Raw genomic sequence first — 12970 nt, 5'->3', positions numbered from 1 at the left:
TTGACTAGGTGTAGATGCGGCTTTAAGTAGTAGTCCGTACAGGCAGTACTAAAATATCAACTTCATGTATTTAAGTAGTCGCACATTAAGAGCGGAGCTTCAGAATAATGTAAAATTCTCACTGGAGGTATAGAGGGGATTGTGGGGTATCGATCCCCCCGAGTGTTAAAAAAATAATGTTTTAAAGGCCCATTATGCTTTTATTTGTTTTTCTTAAAAGCTTTTTTTATTTTGATGTTCTTCTATATTATCCAAAAAATACACATTGGCCAATTACCTGAACCATCTTTTTCATCTGTTGCTTTTTGGCAATGATAAGTACAGTGATAGTGAATTAGTATTTTATATGGAAGTGTTATGACTACTTTTATGACAAATAATTTCACATTTATCTCTACTTTATTCAGGTAACAAGCATCTTACATTTCTCTGATACCATTATTTTAACATTATAAAATTCATGTTTGCTCTTTTCTAAAGAAGTATGTAAGAGTTCACATAAAAAAAGCCTCTGGCGAACGGTTGTTACGGAGCTTACAAAAAACCTTAAGTTTGTTCATAAGCTTAATAATGTATTTGTAAAAATCAATATTTATAGTCTGATCGAAAAACTTGATGTTTCACCAGAACATTGCAATAGATATTTATAGTTCTTTGGAAAAAATATTAAAAGCATTTTATTTCATTCCCAACATATTTAAAATGGGGCTTAATATGGCACCAAAAGTTATCAAGTAAATGACTGACAGAACGGGATATTTTTCGCAACATCTTTTAATTTTAGGAATACACAATTTCTGTACTAGAGTATTTTGAACGGTGGCATAAAAGTGACATTTGCATCTTTTTTTTAATACTTTTTTTTTGTTTTTTCGTACATATTTTTTTGTTTGTCGTACATTTTTTTTAGTTTTGAATACATACCTTTTTTTAGTTTTGCATACATATTCTTTTTTAGTTTGCATACATATTTTACTTAAGTTTTGCATACATATTTTATTTTAGTTTTTTGTACATATTTTATTTTTGTTTTTTCGTACATATTTTTACATGACGCCATTTGCAAAGTAGAGGTTACGATAATTACGCCATTTGTAAAACACCATTTTCAAACACTTCGCCATCTGTAAATTACAGAACCCCAATTGCAAATGCCATTTGCAAAAAACAACTTTTTCATTTTTGAGGCATCAAAAAAAATAACAACATATATATATATATATATATATATATATATATATATATATATATATATATATATATATATATATATATATATATATATATATATATATATATATATATATATATATATATATATATATATATATATATATATATAGTCCGCGGTAACGCACATATTACAAATGTCTAGATTGCAAAAGAAGGTTCTGCATATGCTCTCGATGTGATTAACATTTGACACAAGGTGCCTTAAAATCCTTCACGGGGTTTAGGAGATAGGAAGCGGGCATGAAACCCAATGCTCAATCCTCTGACCTGTAGGTGTGACCCTGACCTTGAGCCGGCACACCTGGCATTTATCTGGATGTGCTTCGGCTTGGTTTAAAGTCAATGCCCCTCCCCCCCCCGCTATTCTCAAAAGGGTGGGGTTGAGTGGTGCATATTCATGGAATAATAACTAATCACCAATTAACAGCCCTTTCCAAATAGACACTAATATAATAGTATATAATAATAAAAAAAAAAACAATAATTACATAAAATACATATAATTTAAAAATTGGGCTGAAAAGGGTCGACCGAAACCAGACTTGCCCGGCCGAAAATGACTGGGCCGATTCCAAAAATGGGCCGAAATGTGACCAAACCACTGTGCTAGTTTTATACTCAAATATAGGCTGTTATGAGATGTGAAGGCTGTTTTGATTGGTTTAAATATTAACGAAAAACAAAAATAAAATATGTACGAAAAACTAAAATAAAATATGAATGCAAAACTAAAAGAAAAATATGTATGCAAAACTGAAAAAAAATATGTTTGCAAAACTAAAATAAAATATGTATGCAAAACTAAAATAAATTAAAAAACATGCAAATGTCACTTTTATGCCACCGTAATTATGTTATATGAACACAACTTTTAGATATTTAAAGTGGTAAAATTAATAAAACTTTTATCACTTAAGCATCATAAAGTATTGGCCGCCATCTTGAACTCTCCACCTCAAATATTTCAATGTCGCAGATCGAAAATAAGACAGTACTCAGTATTTAAGCAGAACTCAGATGACACCTTTAGACCTCTGGAACCCAAAGTGCGTTGATATGTAGCATATTTACGCACTTTGGGGTCAATTTCTCGATTTTGACCCCAAAGTGCGTTGGACCCCAAAGTGCGGTGCGAAGTTTAACGCACTTTGGGGTCGAACCCCAAAGTGCGTTTAACCCTAAAGTGCGGTGTTACATAGCTCCCAATGGGGGGTGCATATATCACGATGCTCTATTTTGACGGATAAAGCGCCCCATACATCTGATGATTTAAAATGGGAGATGCTTTCTTGTAACATATATTACAAACATTAATTGAGCAATATCAACATTGTACATTTATCATAGGTCAATCATCGTCATCATCATTATGATCATCATCATCGTCATCATCATCATCATTATCGTTATCATCATCATCATCATTTTTTATAAATACTTAAAGGCCCACTATGCCTCAGAAACGCTTTCAATTTTAGTTTACAAAACTTTTTTTTGTAACTTATCATAGTTTTTTTTTTAAACAAATCTTAATAGCAATATTCATGAACTCGTGACTGCAACTTTTGCTCCATTGGCAATTTGTAGAATAAGCATTTTGTATGGAAGTCAAAATACTATTTTGCTTACATTTTGCTACCTTTGTAACGACATTGGTAGAACGTCATAACACCGATAATGAGCATAATAATAGGCAAAAACTAAAGTTGGTAAATTTACATAAGGGAACGATTCCAATATATAAGGACACAAACCACTCTTGGTGGTGAGCTAGGTTTCAACAGACAGAGTTTATGTGCCTTTAACCGATACATTTGGTTGTAGCGGTGGGATGATGTAGACAACTTCCGGACTGGAGTTGCCGTACCAAATTATTTCTCATGCCAAGTCTCGGCACGAAACATCTCGTAGGGGAAAGTAATGTAACGACGTTGCTAGAACGTCATAATACTGATAATGAGCATAACAAGTTTGCGTCTTTAAAAAGAACCATGCGAGATGGCTTTTTTGCATCTGGTGATTTGTTGAAATTTTTCAAAAGTAAGAACTTCTGATTGGTCGAATTGTATATGCGAACGATTGAAACATATCGGCTATTTCCGTCATTCTCCGGGTAAGCTCAAATAAGAATAATAGAGGAAGTGTTCCGAAGTTAAATATAAATTGATACATTATTTTGAAATATTGTAAACTAGCTTTCTCATGTATTTCTGTTAACTCATCTAGAGATTTATCACTAATGTACAATTTGTGATAAAAAGCTTAGATTAAATAATTTTGGAACCAGAACAGGTTTACTACATTGATGTTTTATTACTTTTGTAAAACGTTTACTCTTTAGGAGAGGATATGCAGAAACTGGTGACATCTCTAAGCCAAAAAATTGATAAGCTTGAACACGCACAGGGACAGATTCAGACAGAAGTTCTCCAAAATTTGACGAACAAATTAAATGAATCAAGTAATTACACTGCTCTTTATATGTATCAATCAATATTCTACCTTAAGAAATTACATAGATTAGCTCTAAATTATATTTACTATCAGTTGCATCAATATTTTAAAAAAAAACAACTTCAGGCACTTTCTATAAAATAAATGGGTGTATAACTAGCACGGTTGCACTGTAATAAAAAGGAAAGAGGTAGTTATCAGATTTTTTTGATCTTGTATGACAGACATTATTTTGGGAACGTAAGGGTGAACTTTTACATTTAAGAAAAAATTGTGTAAAAATGATTTGTTATAATTTTTCAATATTATTTTTCAGACGTGTCGGTCGGATTTGCTGTAGATAACCCAGATACTTCCTCCGGTTCTCCCCTTACGTTCAAAGACGTAATATACAATACAGGCGACGACTATAATGTGTCCTCAGGTGTGTTCACTTGTAGACATCCAGGACTCTACTTCTTCACAACAACTCTTATCAGAAAATCGGGTGCTGATAACTTCGTATGTGGTTTTTATGTCAACGGCATTCGCAAGTTAATAGTGAACAGTGATACTGGTGCCAATGATGGATATCAGTCAGGATCAGCATCACTTGTTTATCGTTTAAAAGCAGGAGATATTGTTATGCTATCGGAATGCCTTGGACAAGACCAAATGACATTTTTTTCTACTTTCACTGGATTTCGTGTTTCATATTAATTGACCAGTCGCAGTCAGTTAATAACATAAAAGTAAAAGATGTATAACTTACATTTTTTTCAAAAGGCGTTTAAAACTGTATATTATTAAACTTTATGATATTCTATACATAAGTACTAAAAAAAAAAGAAAAAGAAAAAGAAAAAAAAGTTTACCATCTTGTTAACAACTTTTGTATCGGTTTTATACAACAACAACAACAACAACAACAACAACAACAACAACAACAACAACAACAACAACAACAACAACAACAACAACAACAATAATTTTGTTTTTATTTTCTGTAGAAAAGTTTCACTTATTTCATATTTTCCATATTTGAAAAGTGATTATACAGAACTATACATGTAATTTTTAAAAACTTGAAATGAATTAGATAAGTAAAATCTATATGAAAATATATTTTTTTGTTTATTGAGACAGGTACCTTTCATTTTACATCAAATAAGAAGAGGATGGAGTGAAAAATTCCCGTTAGATTTTGTACAATGCAATCGGGCATCAAAATGTGTTTAATAATAATTATCTAGCAACTATTATTAATTTGTTTTGCTATCAAATTTCACACATTTCACAGTTAATAGTATACATTTGTTATTATATGCCCTATCTATTCAGATTTACGAAAAAAAATTATAGCAAAATATTATTATATCAAACCAAGTGTATATAAGTTTTTAGAATTGTTACAAACAGAAAATAAGACTGCTCTTTATAAATAAGGGTTATACTGTAAAAACGCAATGTCTATAAGAAATTCGATTATTAATATTACGGATTAGTGTAAAATTGTCTTGAAATATTGAACGTGCGATTTATTATATGCCTGTTAGTGTTTATATGGTTGCTTTGGTCAACCAGACTGTGTTAGTTTGTATATATGTATGTTTATAGTTTGATGTTGTAAATAAGATGTTATTTATTATAAGCCTGATAGTGTTTGATATGGATGTTTCTGGTCAACCGTACAGTTCTAATTTAATAGATGATTAGTTATATTTAGTTATGAAAATATATTATAATTAAGCCAAACATTGTTGAAAAGATAGCAAACTTTATATGGATGTTTCTGGTCAACTGTACAGTTCTAATTAAATAGATTATTAGTTATATTTAGTTAAGATAATAAAAAAATATCTTATAATTAGCCAAAACATTGTTGAATATAGTGCAATGAGCGTTTTATAACTCGAAATATACAATATGGACAAAACCACATTAATTTAACTCCCGTGCGAAATCTAACATATTATACAAGTAAAATGGTTTCCTGCGGGGAACATTTATAAAGATTTAAAGATATTTCATTGAACTATTTTCAACATGGTTTGGGGAAAAAAAACGTTTGTATCAGGAATATAGTTGACAATAATCGATCAATAGAAGAAGGTCTTTGGTCTTGGTCGAAAATAAAACAATATTTCTGTTTAAGAAAATGATTAAATACCATTGTATGAATAATTCGGTGCAAAAAATAATAAAATAAAATAAAGTAAACACACAGTCAAGTTTACTCAGAAAATATCTCTATCTATTATGGCAGATGCCACAAACGTATGTTTCAATTCTGTGGATTTTCACTATAAACAATTTATTGTCTGTAAAAATTCAGATAGATATTAAAGAAACAATTATAATTTTCAAACACATCATGCAAGTTTTTCCACCTTAAACGGTAAAATAATAATAGAAAATTAGAAATATCACGTAATAGTGTTAGGTTCTTAATTAGGTGTAATTCGGACTAATTCCCTAGCATTGTGTACACCGGTCATTTGAGAGACCGGTGTGTATACAATGATTCCCTAGAGGTAAATCCTTAACTTACCGGGAAACGGTATTTAGCTAGGTTTCGAATAGGTCAATTAACCAATATCATTATACGGTTTACAGATCACATGCTCCTCCATGTACCGAAAACAGCTCACGTGCTCCTCCATGCCTCAAAAATTAAACGCGTACCAATAGGGAATAAAGTTCTATAGGTGTCTATTAACGTATGTATACTTTATTGCTAGTTACACATTCGGTACGATACTACTATAATATTATATATGTTTGTAAAAATGGAAATATTACTCCTGTGCTCAGTTAAGAATTGTATTAAGTATATTATATTGTCTTATGACCCAAGTTAGTCGTAAGGCTTTTTTCTTAAATTACAACTTTGCAATCGAAATATTTTTTTGAAAAGCCAATTGTTAACCTTCTCTCTTTTCGTTTAAGGTTAACTGTAGTTTTGGAGTTCTATTCCCTTTCAATATAGTATAGTATAGTATAGTGTGATACTATAGTTGGTAATTTAATTAAATCGAAATATTACGCTATACTACATGTACTACTGATACAGAAGTGTAACCTTACCATAGATGTAATACGTTACATAACTCGTAATATACAATATGGACAAGACTACATTAATTAGCTCCCTTGAGAAATCTAATATAGTATATATAGTTAGATATCGGTGTTTATTACGTATGTATAGATAACTTTATTGCAAGTGACACAATAATGTATGTGAAATTCACGCTATCTTTGTCAACATGTTCGTAACTCAATATTAAACAATGTAATATATGTTAAACTGATTATGTCAAATCCTATACTGAAGGAAACAAAATAGATTAAACTGTTCACCTTCAAGAAATTTGCAGACTATCCATTGATTTTGTGATTGTATATATGTATGTATGAATGTATTATGTAATTGACTATGTGCTTTGTATACGTCAAAATAAACGTTCTGTTTTGTTCTGTTCATAAAACTTGATTAAAAAAAAACAACAAATTTTAGAAATAATTTAAGAAAGAAAATAATAATCTGACAAAACTAAAAGAAGAAAAATTGAAATAAAATATTGCATCTTCTGGGGTTTGAACCCAAGCGCTATTGAAAGTCTGTCTCTCTTCGAGAACAAACAAGGCGTTGTCAATATATCCGGCAGGTAAAACTGGCAATACAATCTTGTCCATTAAAAATTGAGTCTATTATTTCCAGTTTACTTGTTTCAGATGACATTCAACCATTTTTTCTAGCAAAATCAACACTTTGTTTAACTTCCAAGAACAACGAAATTTTAGTTATTTCGTCTAATGCCTATCTGTGAAAACCGATTTGATTGCGTGGCTATAAAAAGCTTTCTCGGAAAATCCGAATCATAATAAAGGCGAAACATATATTATGGTGGTTATCAGATTACATGTAAGAAATAAATAGATCTGAACTTTAGTAAGATTGAAAGTGCAGCCCTCTGAACAACGGCTCTCTGTATATATGTATACAAGTTCATATGAAATAAAATATCTTGTAAAATGGTATTTCAGTAAATTAAGACGGTAATTGACAATCTGAAATAGGGCACATCTGTTCATGTTTAAGTTCAAGAACCGCAGAATATTTAGTTGACTAAAACCTGAACTTCCTATAATTTGGCACACTTGTTGCCTTTATGCCACAATAACACTCTAACGGGAATATGACTTCATTTTCTGACTGGTGCACCCGTTCGTCATAAACACTGGCCTTTTATCAAAAGCTACCGGGACGAAAGCTTGATAAATGTTATTGAAAATAATTGGGTGTAGAAAGGTAAAAAGGGGATTTGTGGTAAAGAAAGTCCACACTTTTTAAGTTTGTACCTACTGAATGTTAGGTGTTGTTAGAATTATATGATATTTGTTCATTCTTTGATGATACGTAAAGATCATATTATTATTGAAAATTTTAAGTGTAAAGGATATTTACATATCTAAAAAGTTCTCGTTTAGAATAAGCATCTTTACATTTGCAAAAATGTGGAATATAAACAATAGAAAACTTTCACTATGGCACTGCTCTAGTTGTTACTTATTTAAAAAGGATCATATCTTTCAGAATATACCGGTACTTAAAGTAACTTTCTATTCTAGATATAAATCAAATAACAAGAAGTAGTTTTAAAATATCAAGGCACCTATAGTTAAGTACAGCATTATTAAATGCAACTTTTCCCTCATACTGTAAAATCGGCCACTGAAATTAAATATTCGGAAAGAAATGATAGATCTCTATCACACAGAAAAGTCAATATTTATGTAAATTTACAAAACTTTCAGCAATATGGAAAAATCTATACCGCTTTCTAGAGTCGTAAGCTTCTTTTCAATATACAATTAAAACTAACATATAAACAACCTGCTATCAAGTTTATTATTTTTGTCAACAATATTTATCGACTCGGAGGAGAGAGTATCAAAATATTATGTAGCGTTCTGAAGAAAGGATATTGTATTAAATTAAAGTATAAAACGTTTTCAGTTAATACTTTCTAGTTAAAGCCTAAAATTGGATTACTTTAATATCTAAATGCTAACACTGGGAATTTACCTTTAATGCACAATTGATTATGCTAAATTTTGTTTTTGAAAATAATATTTACGTAACAAAAAATTTAAACGAGTGATGTTGGCATGAATTTCAAATATTGCTACGAAGAGTTATGTTTTAAAGTCATTATTTTTCTAATATCTACAAAATGCTCGCAGGTCTGTAGAATCCATCAAATATACTAAGAATTACAGATGTCATCAATTTGATAAATGGTACATTTCAGGATAATTCTTGTATAGTTTTATAAAAATGAGTTGATAGGGGAATGATGTTGACAGTCACACTGGATATTGTGGGTCGGGAAATTGAGAAAATAGTGCAAATGGTGATACAAGAATGAAAACCATCAGGGTATTATCTTTAGACCATGTAGATTTCAAAAGTGAAGTGGGCCCCAACATATCTCTGCTCATTCAAGGCGGCCGCCATTTTCAAAATGGCCGCCAAATAAAGTTGACTAAAGCCATATATAATATGACTTCTTTTTCTGAATGATGCACCTCCGTCTAGGTATTTTTCTATATGCACTGATCTTTTATCAAAAGCTACCGGGACGAAAGGTTGATAAGTGTTATTGAAAATAATTGGGTGTAGAAAGTAGTTTTGTGGTAAAGAAAGTCTACACTGGTTTAAGTTGGTACCTATATGCATGGTGTTGTTAGAATTATATGATATTTGTTCAATCTTTGATGATACGTAAACAATTTCTTTCTTCTAAACAGAGAAATCAATTCAGACAATCCAGAGCAAGGAAATTCACAAAGTTGAAAGTCCCCCTGAAAGAAGTCCTACTCATGGATTAAAACTAAGCTACGCTCCTGGTGCGATACTGTATACAAAGATATGCAAAACATTTTCTGCCAGTTTAAGATATTTTAAGCCATTAAAAGGCAGATCCGTAAAAAGAAAAAAAGAAACATTTAGACGGCATGAATTGTTTAATTAATTTTTGTGTGTCTATTTTTTTGACAAGTGGTAGGATTTCTAGTTCATAATGGAACCCAAACAACACCAAACTCTCAATAAAATTATAAAAATTAAACCAAAATCCTCTAAACAAAATCATAAACATTACAGCTGCAGAAGACATGAGAAAAAACTAAACGAACAAATGTTTCGTTTAGAAACTTTTAAAACGCTGACTTTTCCCAAAAGAAAACGACAATAAAAGAAAAAACAAAAAAACATCTTGAGCAACTGAAATTGCGTTTTGGAAAAGACTGTTTTTAATATCCCCAGGGTAACGATCCCAGGCTTAAACAGTACGAATTACCATTTAAAGAATAAAAGGGTTGATATTTTTAGAAGCGAACTTTGCTGAGCAAGGGTACGGGGACTGCTTAAATAAATTGAACCAATTTTAAAAAGGGAAATAACGGGATAGACTAATCCAAAACCGAATTACAAAAGGGAAAAAACCCAAGGTGGCCCACTTGGAAAATTTTGTACAAAAAAGATGGTTAAAAATCAAACCCCCAAAAATTTCACTTTAAAACTAAAAAACCTCAAAACCCAAACAGAAAAAAAAGGGCACGTAAAGATTTAAGTAATTAAAGAAAATTTTAACATTTTTTTCGTCCAGGGAATTTTTACAAAACTAAAATTTTAGATATTTTCGGGTTTTCATTTTTATTTGAGAAAAAAATTTTATTTTTACTAAAAACAAACTCTTTTTAAAAAAACGTGATGAACCCTAGGGTTTCGTTTAAACAAAAAACCTAAAGCTTTTTTTTAAAAAAATAAATGTCTAAAGAAAAAATCTTTTAAACAAAATGAAAATTAGTAAAAAACCAAATGTTTATGAAAACGCCTTTAAAAATAAAAAATCCCACTAAAATAGAAAACAGCTTTTTTATTAAAAATTTTCTTTTGGGAAACGATATTTTGAAGGCCCTTTTTAATAACCCGTACATAAATTTATACATATCTCGTTTTTCATGCCAAGACTCTCACTAAAAAGGTGTTGATTATCAAACAATAATAATATACTCAAGCATTAATAAACTTGATGGTATTTAAAAGATACAAAACAGAAGATGTTTATATGATTTTAAATAAGAAACAACATGTAAAACATATTGGTCATTATAGCCCTTATTTGCTCAAGTGAATTATACATGTATAATTTAAAAATAGTTGGAAAAACCAAAACAAAACAGTGACCTTAAGACAAGTGGAGGATTTACATTGTTTTGCATGGATATTGTGGCCAGGGTTTTACCAAAGTTAAAATGTCTTCGAACTTATATGATTATTCTAAGTTTATTGAGGAACAACTCAAAATTTGAACTTTTGGACAGATCGATAAACAATGAAAGAAAACTGATACCTTTTCTCAATCGGAACGTCCTTGGCTATTATCTAAAATAACCTCGATTGAAAATAGGTTTACCACGTGGTTTCAGATGTAAATAGAAACAGGGAGTGTAATCTTTGACAATGTATGTATTTGACATCAAAAGAAAAATTAAGCCTGATTCGGTATTATTATTATTATTGAAATTCTGTCTGACAACCATTTCTAATTTAAATATGCCCTCTGAATTCAAAACAAATTCAAACAAATCCGACTCCATGTCAACAGGTTGGAATTTTAAATTTTCGGTTTCTACAACCATAATAATAAATATATAAATAATGTATTGCTTTCTTTTGTATCTATCGTTTCATTTATTTTAGGTGGACTTTTACTTGATATATTGGAAATAAGCTTGTCTTTAAACTACTATTTGTTTTGTTAAGACCGACAGGTCAAATACAAATTACAACCTTCAAGATTTTTTTTTACTTCCTAAGTGTTAACAATTTGATAAAGTGGCCGTTTTTGTCCCAAGAGAAGATGGTGATCTTCTCTGCCGAGACATTTAAAGCTGATTCAAAACAATTCCTAAATAACGTTACAATAAAGGATATGATATGACGCCATCGTTTGAAAAATTATTCTCTAAAAAATCAGATTTCACGATTCTTGAAAAATGATAATTTTCTATTTCAGCCATTTATAACGTGTTCGTGGTTATCATGATTTAGAATTATTGCGGAAGAATATGTAATAGAAAGAGCACCGAAACACGAGGCTATCTGATTTGTACGCGGGGGCGTAGCCTCCTAGTATTAATCAGATTGCCGAGTGTTTTGGTGTTCTTTCTCTTTTGTATCATAGTCAAACATAAGAACACGTTCCTTGTTATCACAATATAAAACCCCAGGAAAAAGTAACCAATGAACGAGCATCTGAATATCATATTTCCTTTCCCTGCTGTCACAATAAGTAAACCCCAGCAAATATGAACCAACCAATGGGCGTGCTCAAGAGTGCGGGTAACTAATACTTGCAGCCCAGTTAACGCGCAGTGCATGTATATATGTGTACAATCTAACTCTGACGCATTTTCAACAGAAAAGTCCTAAACTATGATACAATTTGTTTTTAGATATAATCAACGCTTTTCTGGGGATATAATAGATCTTACTCATGAGCAAAAGTTCCGGTGAGCTAAAATAGCATGAAAGAGTTGAAATGATACAATAGCATGTATGGATGTTTTGAAACAAATACCAAGATATACCCCAGCACCAACTTAAAAATAGAGTAAATCTTATACTTATATCTTATGCTTTAATAGATTCATACCTTAACATGCATCCTAAACTGCACAGTTAGTATTTAAGACATATTTAATCTATTCAAATATAGATAAATGTGCCCGTACGATCAATTAATATTTCTTTCAATAATTTCTGATACACCTATTGGATTTACAGTAGGCACTCCGGATACATCATCCGTTTCTATTCTAAAGTACAAAGTCGTATATCTCAACGAAGGAGGGGATTATAACCAGTCCTCTGGAGTTTTTACATGCCGAATCCCAGGACTGTACTCTTTCACTGCAACAATGTTTAGAACCCCAGGTGGAAGAGAAAGTTACTGCTATTTTTATGTCAACAATCATGATTATATGCCAGTAAGCAGTGGTACTCACGATACGAGCGATAATATGTCTGGTTCCAAAACTTTTGTGTTCATGTTGAAAGTTGGAGACAGAGTTTACTTATCCTCCTGTATAGGCATAGATCTAACAGACGAACAATCAGGCTTTTCCGGATTTCTTGTCTCCATTTAAAATTTACTGCAGCATTATTCGTATAAACTAACTGTAGCTGTTGATTAAAAAAGGAGTTCCGTTCTTTTGTCGTTATTGTTAG

General features: G+C 30.9%; 1 protein-coding gene across 1 annotated transcript; it reads left to right on the top strand.

Moving 5' to 3' along the window:
* The first annotated feature begins 3466 nt into the window (after positions 1 to 3466).
* On the top strand, positions 3467 to 5509 carry LOC132757864 (C1q-related factor-like). Its single transcript, XM_060749310.1, has 2 exons — positions 3467 to 3694; positions 4004 to 5509. Exons 1-2 carry the CDS (start codon positions 3583 to 3585, stop codon positions 4384 to 4386), a joined length of 495 nt encoding a protein of 164 aa, XP_060605293.1. The 5' UTR covers positions 3467 to 3582; the 3' UTR covers positions 4387 to 5509.
* The last annotated feature ends 7461 nt before the right edge of the window (positions 5510 to 12970 follow it).

Source organism: Ruditapes philippinarum, unplaced genomic scaffold (genome assembly GCF_026571515.1).
Source record: "Ruditapes philippinarum isolate M1 unplaced genomic scaffold, ASM2657151v2 ctg14144_1_1_1_1, whole genome shotgun sequence".
NCBI lineage: Eukaryota > Metazoa > Mollusca > Bivalvia > Venerida > Veneridae > Ruditapes > Ruditapes philippinarum.
The sequence above is the reverse complement of the archived record's forward strand: the minus strand, read 5'-3'. Positions and strand labels throughout refer to the sequence as shown.